Genomic DNA, 6,979 nt, shown 5'->3' with positions numbered 1-6,979 from the left:
ATAGTATAAGATTTCGTCGAAAACTTATGTCAACTTGCTGAACAAACGTTAATAAAAAAACAGAGTACAGGTATGACAGCGTAACATCGACGATTGAGTTGAAAATGGCATAAACTTGGATAGTTTGGCGAATAAAGAGCTGATGCTGTTGCCAGATTTCTTTAAAAGTGCCGTCAATATATCCGGCAAACGGGACCTCTTCGAATAGCTGTAGCACTATTCCTGAATTCTTGATAATAACAACATAGTGGAAACATTGTTATCATTCTGAAGATTCCCGAGCCAAATAGCCGTTTAAGTTCTGAAAACACACACACAAGCGTATCTTTCTTATGAGTGGGCATCCGGGCAGTTTCTTTCTCGGCGAGCACAAACCAAAGTTCTTGTTGATTTTCAAAGCAACAGATACGATAGCCACATAGCTAAACCAGCTATCTCCAAAGGCACTAGCTTAATCGCTTTAGCCTTTAGAGCAAAAAACAAGAGAAAAATATCATGAGCAATAGCAATTTGACACAGCACATGAGCTTCTATCATTGGCCTATCAATTCTTCTGTTGGCCTCACATCAATTCACACGATGGCACGAACAAAATAGCAAACAATTAGCCAATGTGCATCAGGTATAGTTGGGTGTGGGCTCACCTCTCAATTCTGCGGGTGCATACATGATGACCACTAATAAAAATCTAAAACCATGGCCTTGAAGCAAAGCATATCACAAGCCCTGCTGAACCCCGGACCTCTTCATAATGGCATAGAATATGCCGTTCCCACTGAAATCTGAAGTAGCAGCTAAAGCTTGATCTCCAATCACCATAGTGGTCGTGCAGCACTGCCATATGATTAGACCGGCCAATCATGTCTCTTCTTTTTACATTTTACAAACTCACATTGAAACGGTGATTCACAAAAAGGCCCACCAGAGCAACTGGTATTGTCCATGGCACATTCTCCAGCAACAATCGGCACTGACACATCAAGTCAAAAACTAGAAAAATCTTTACATCTTTTGTCCAGCAACAATGTACAAACCAGACTGGCATTAAGATCTAATGAGCACAATTTTTTGTTTCTACCTTTTCTCGACCTTTATGTAACAATTAAGAAGCAACTGAACATTCTAAAAATCATAAGGAGTTACCAAACCTTCAGGTCTGAGCGGCACAAGGACAGGGCGAGCAGATGCAGGCTCTGGCTCGGCCCGGCTTGCCTCAGAGCAGCCAGAGGCTTTTTGCTGCACTCTAGACAGGGACTGCCGACATGTTGGGCATGTTGACCGCGCCAGCAGCCACCGGTCGATGCACCGGACATGGAAGCCATGCTTGCATTTGGGGAGGACCCTGACATGCTCCCCTGCCTCAAAGTCTGACAGGCAGATTGCGCACATCGGGTTAGCAGCATTGAGCTTCAGCCCAGCCGAGTAGACCAGGATCGGCATGGCTCGGAGGGCCTTCCTCCTCATCCCGCTCTGAGCAAGCCGCGTCGCCTGGTTTGGTTCAGGGCCCACCACTATCTGGCTCGAGCACCGCAGTGCACACCGAACGATGGAGTTGAGCCCAAGAGCGCAGATCAGTGCACACAGAAGAACAGCCAGGATCATGACGATGTTTGCATCGAAGTTGCTTCCTGGAGCCCCACTATCTGTGGCCGCGGCTCCATCTAATGGGTGGCTTGGACTAGAGGGATGCCCAGAGAATGGAGTGTGCAGCAGTGTCCTTCTTGGGTACTCCATGTCCTTGTGCACAAACCCAGCTTTCTTCAGAGTCCTGCAAGTGCAAATCTCTACTAGTTGCGTAGGTATGTTCTTGTTTTTAGTCTGCCTCATGTAGAATCATAAACTGGGTCTGCGCTGAAGTATTTATAGGCTCTTTGAGGCTGCAATAATATAGTATGTGGATTATTTTATTTGGTATATGAAATGCTGCCTCTTTTGCCCTTGTCCCTTTCGTCTCTGCCAGCCAATTGAGACAAAAAAGCATTTGGCAAAGGTTGGAATGTGCACAATTGGAAGCTTCCTTGCTTGTGCAAGTGGACTGCATCTCAGTGGGTTTTTGGGAATCAGAGGGCCACACACAGCACAATCTCTTGTCTGCCTGATAATAATGTATAAGGCCTTGTTTAGTTCCGAAAACTTTTTGGTTTTCGGAACGGTAGCACTTTTGTTTTTATTTGACAAACATTGTCCAATCATAGAGTAACTAGGCTTAAAAGATTCATCTCGTGATTTACAGGTAAACTGTGCAATTAGTTTTTATTTTCGTTTATATTTAGTGCTCCATGCATATGCCGCAAGATTCGATGTGACGGGGAATCTTGAAAAGTTTTTGGTTTTTGGGTTGAACTAAACAAGGCCTAAGAAGTACATATGCAAAGCGTGGAGACTACAACTCAGATTTGTCAGGAAAAGGAAAATGGCGATTTTAAAAGGGTAAACATATACTGACCATTTGGGTAGCTGCATCGGTTGCATCCTCTTCAAACCAGCTCTAAGGTTATGCTGGATGGCTGTAAATATTTTAAGGATCATCATGTGCGGCTGCAAACATTCTGGCTGCAGTCAGCTATTTGACCTCTGTTGGTGGATTCATGACTTCACAAGAACTGAGTCACGTGCTGGTCCATGCAAAGACACGTCATACTCACAACGCCTGCAAAGTGAAATGATGTGGCACCAAACATTGTTCACTTTTTGGCATTAAATTTATCTCTATAATACGGAGTCATATTTATCGAGCTAAGTAAAAGAGAAATATAAATACCTATCACTCGGTGCAATTCCTCTTTGTTTTATGCAAACAAGACTCCTAACTGCGGAAAAAGAACATGCTGAATAAGTCAATCAATTTGAATTAACTCGATTCATGTGTAAGCTGATCGATGGCAACTTGGACTAAAGTATATAGCCAAAGACCACAGCGACATTATTTAACTTATAGCTACAAGAAAGATAAGACTGCAGCTAATACTAAAAAAAAGGGAAAAGCAATCATCTAAGCTTAAACACAAAGGAAATGGAGCAGCTATATATTCGTTGCGCACTCACAAAGCATATGTTTATCCTTTGTTGCTCTGTTTTGATCCTGTCCACTTTGTGTGGACCAAAAGCAATCTAGCAAATTGGAGTCTGATATGTTAGCTTAAGACTGCTTGGGCTATCAACAACATCCTACTAGGTGCAGCACCCCTTGAATGAGTGGTTAGTCGACAAAAAGCAATTTAGGCACAAAAAATATGTTAAGCATGTTATCTATGGAGCATTATATAAACTATGAGTGTTGCTTCCTAAACAAAGCTGAATGCTTCTTTAACATGGTGCCTACATACACAAGCTCAGCTGGAGCAAAGTCAATTACATATTGAGAACTCATTTATCGGTGTAGCATGGAAAGGATTGATCACAGTCACCAAGTTCCCAGGAAGATTTTGACAAGCCACAAGGTGGGGACGAGATTGCTCCTGTGTTCTTCAAACAGGAAAGACATCCATAGGACGATGAACACGGCATGGTTTCATGTTCCCAGGGACTATGGCTGATTCGGTAGCCCCATTAAAAATGAAATTGAGGAAGTACTTTTCTTTAGACAAGTGGACTTAACAGCTATGGTTGCTTTGATGAGGATTCAATAACATGGCGAAGCACTTCTATTTCAATTTGAACCAATGGTTGTCACAACAGTTCTCTGACAAACATATAGCCTCTTATCAGTCATGATGCAATTTCTAGTTGTATGCTCATGTGCAGAGAGCAACACAATCATATGAGCTCTGTAAAATGTTTAAAATATAAAATGGTCCCTGTTTCGGATATGCACAACGAACTCCTTGATTGAACCATGCATTTGCCCAATGCATCTTCAGTGTGAAGTTGTAGACGTCTACGTGGGAGTCATATGACTATTCCAGGCTATCCATAGTTAACCTTATCTCAACCCATCACTTTCTGCTTTGGAGCCTTAGATCTATCTAGTCACTCTTAAGTTACAAGCAGGGTTTAATACCTTATCAACTTAGTCAGCAGGAGAGAGAGCATTCGTTCAACAAAAAGTGATTAAAGCAAACCAGGAAAAAGAAATAAAAACAGAATAAAAGGTATGGCTACTGATCAGTGGTGCTTCCAGATTACTCAGTCAGAAAAAGCTCAAGAAAAATTTACTTGCATAGTTACAGGAATGCTTCTGGCCATTTCTGCCTTGCCTGCACTCCTGCGCAACATAGCCACAAGTATTAACAAGGTGAAATCCAAAAAATGAGAGAAAATGACCCTGATACCTTTGCTATAAATATCTACTAAATGATAGAGAATGTAGGATAAGTTGGTAAGTGAGGGAAGAAAGAGAAAAGGGTGCGTCGATAAATTCATATGTAAAGTTCATATTTCACAACAAGATGGGAAAACCTTTAAAATACTACAAAACTAAGAAAAGAGTTGACAATCTCAATAGATAATGCAGATGATAAAAGTCATAAAGGTTGATTAGGTCTTTACACTACTTTTTTTTTCTGAAACAGTGTGTTTTTACATCCATATTAATATTGAAAAAAGACTTCTGAGCTCTGACAGTACCGAATAGAAAAGGTCAGCAAGGCCAAACTCTCTCACTTGCCAATTCTCATCTACTGCCTGTCCAAAATCAAGCGACCCAGTAATGTGTTCAGGACTGCTGCTGCCGCCTTTACAGTGATCTAGCCATCAGATACCATACAGCAAGCCAGAATTCAGTTGAAAGTGCATACATGCACTGAATTAAATAGTACAGGGGATATGTGCTCTAGCAGACTGAGAAACACTCATCGATGTTATAGGTGGAACCCATGTGTCTGAACAAATATCTCTTCATCTCATCTCCAGTTTCTCTCTTCTCCTCTGACTGCAGATGCAGCTTGCCCAGTGCGGGGAGCAGTGCAGCGCAGGGCGTGTAGCGGCGGCCTGCCCAAGGCTGGGTGGCGCAGAACTCTGCGCGGCGTGGCAGCCCGCATGCCAGCTCGCCCGGTCTTTGCAGAGATGCAGTGTCAGCACCCGGATATCAGAGAGAGAGAGAGAGAGAGAGAGAGAGAGAGAGAGAGATTTTGAGGAGCTGAGAAAAAAAAATGGGGAAAGGGGTTTAGAAAGAGGATCTGATGGAGCTCATTTTTTACTCTGACCCCTCTATTGCTGGTTATAGGGAAATAGGATTGGTTTCAATCAACTGGTGGAGTTGCTCTAACACAAGATTTTACAGATTGATCTAGAATAACTAAGTACCATATGCAAAGTGTTTTCCTAGTAACAGCATTTTTTCAATCCAATACTTTCCTCAAGAATAATCTGAAGATAAGACATAAGAGCTCAGACAGAAATATAAAAAAGAACAGTACAGATATCAATGGAGGCAAGAAGTCAAGATCGCATACCATATTTATTTAATCTGAAACAATTACCAGAACAATTAACTCTTTATATATAGATTGGGTGAATTCATACCTCACATACACACTTCTAGAAAAAGGTGACATTTAAATATTCAGGTGTGACTCACATCACAGGTAAAATAAAGTGTGATAAGCTTATATCACTTTATGCTAACTCTGGTCCCCAATTTTGTCACTGCAGTCTGCAGATAAGGCACACAAAGATAGGGAGAGGAAGAGGTCTGGTTTTATGATGCAGCATACCTTTTCTAGCCCAATGTCTGAGCATCTTCACACCATTTGTATGATGAACATCAGCCTTAGTTATTACAATTCAACAAATTGAATATTACCTCATGAATTTTAGCAAAGGTTTCTTGAAGAACAATTTACCGAAGCAAGCTAGCATACATTTCATAAATCAGAGAACTATATCAGCTACAAGTACAAGGTACCAAAGACCAAAGTATGATTAACGATGGTATCAAGAGATTCACACCTTTCTTGATTATTGGCTCCTTCTATGAGACTATGACTGATAAAAACATGTTGAATCAAGGTAAAGGCGAAAGCAACATCTAGTTGATTGTGGGATCCTGATCTTATCTGACAGATAGATTACCTTTTATGCTGTTAGTGGTAGGTGGAGCTGCATGCATTATACTAAAGTTATTGGCTTCAAAATAATCTAGATGGCACTGAAGGTCACAAATAACTAGCCATTTTGGACATTTAGACCTCAAAATGGCACCGCCACTTCTCACCTGTATCTACAATAGAATTTGCCAACAGGGATCTAAAAAGGGCTCAAATTAGTCCTAGGACACAACTCACAGATACTCAGGACAGCTAAAGGTCCAATATGCACAAGAGATGTTTCTGTTAAACATGATAATGGATGCTTATGTGCCACTCTGCCTCACCAGAATGGGATATTCTAAATTTGCCCTAATTGAATTGACTGTAACACTTGACAACAATTCTAATTTTCAACCACAGTGTGCCTCGATAATACTAGCTTGCTAAGCCTACAGAGGATCTCAGGAGGAAGTGAAGGGAGGCTGACGCGAGCTCAACGAGGTGGCGCTTGGTGCTACCGACGAGGCGACAAGGCAGCGGCAACACCGCGCCGCGAGGACGCCGACCTCCCTCTCCCCCCATGACCATGTCGGCTGCGTCGGCCTCCTTCGCCCCTTGCAAGTTCCACCACCAACCACCTCGTCACCTCGGCGGCTCCAGTTCCTCTCCGGCGAAGGCAGAAGGCTCCGCCGCCGCCTCCACAATGTGGGGCTGTGGCCTGTGGGCTTGTGGCTGGTCGGCTTGGCACTTGGAAGTTTGCACGATTCGTCGAACCGGCGGGCCTGCTGAGACACAGACAAAGCCCAGCAGAGGATATCTGGTGAAGGCCCAGCAACCAAAAATTCTTGTGTTGCTCAAAGAAGAAACCAAAAAATCTTGTCGTTGAATTTTGGACTTAAACTCTTATAAAACTATTTAAGTTACCTTATGTCCTTTAATTACCTTTATATACGACTTAGAAGTAGTTTTCAAGGTGATTTTATTCAATTTTTCGTTAAAAAATCTAATAA

General features: G+C 42.3%; 1 protein-coding gene across 6 annotated transcripts; it reads right to left on the bottom strand.

The window, feature by feature from the left end:
• On the bottom strand, positions 510-6,726 carry LOC8073012 (RING-H2 finger protein ATL73). 6 transcript variants are annotated; one of them, XM_021463405.1, is made up of 5 exons: positions 4,567-6,716; positions 4,156-4,204; positions 2,762-2,810; positions 2,447-2,650; positions 510-1,768 (listed from the first exon to the last, which is right to left on the bottom strand). In XM_021463405.1, exons 4-5 carry the CDS (start codon positions 2,530-2,532, stop codon positions 1,123-1,125), a joined length of 732 nt encoding a protein of 243 aa, XP_021319080.1. In that variant the 5' UTR covers positions 2,533-2,650; positions 2,762-2,810; positions 4,156-4,204; positions 4,567-6,716; the 3' UTR covers positions 510-1,122. The 6 variants fall into 6 exon arrangements, 5 of the variants coding, with proteins under 5 accessions (XP_021319080.1, XP_021319077.1, XP_021319079.1 ...); XM_021463402.1 differs by having other exon boundaries at positions 3,046-6,716; XM_021463404.1 differs by having other exon boundaries at positions 4,156-6,716.

The sequence above is a fragment of the Sorghum bicolor genome, chromosome 6, assembly GCF_000003195.3.
Source record: "Sorghum bicolor cultivar BTx623 chromosome 6, Sorghum_bicolor_NCBIv3, whole genome shotgun sequence".
Lineage (NCBI taxonomy): Eukaryota > Viridiplantae > Streptophyta > Magnoliopsida > Poales > Poaceae > Sorghum > Sorghum bicolor.
This window is presented reverse-complemented; position numbering and strand designations above follow the sequence as displayed.

Excerpts from the sequence above, each read along its gene's own strand:
- LOC8073012 (XM_021463401.1), bottom strand. The coding sequence starts at position 2,532 with ATGATGATCCTTAAAATATTTACAGCCATCCAGCATAACCTTAGAGCT. Across the intron at positions 1,769-2,446 it reads CCGATGCAGCTACCCAAATG|GACTCTGAAGAAAGCTGGGT; the intron begins GTCAGTATATGT and ends TTGCACTTGCAG.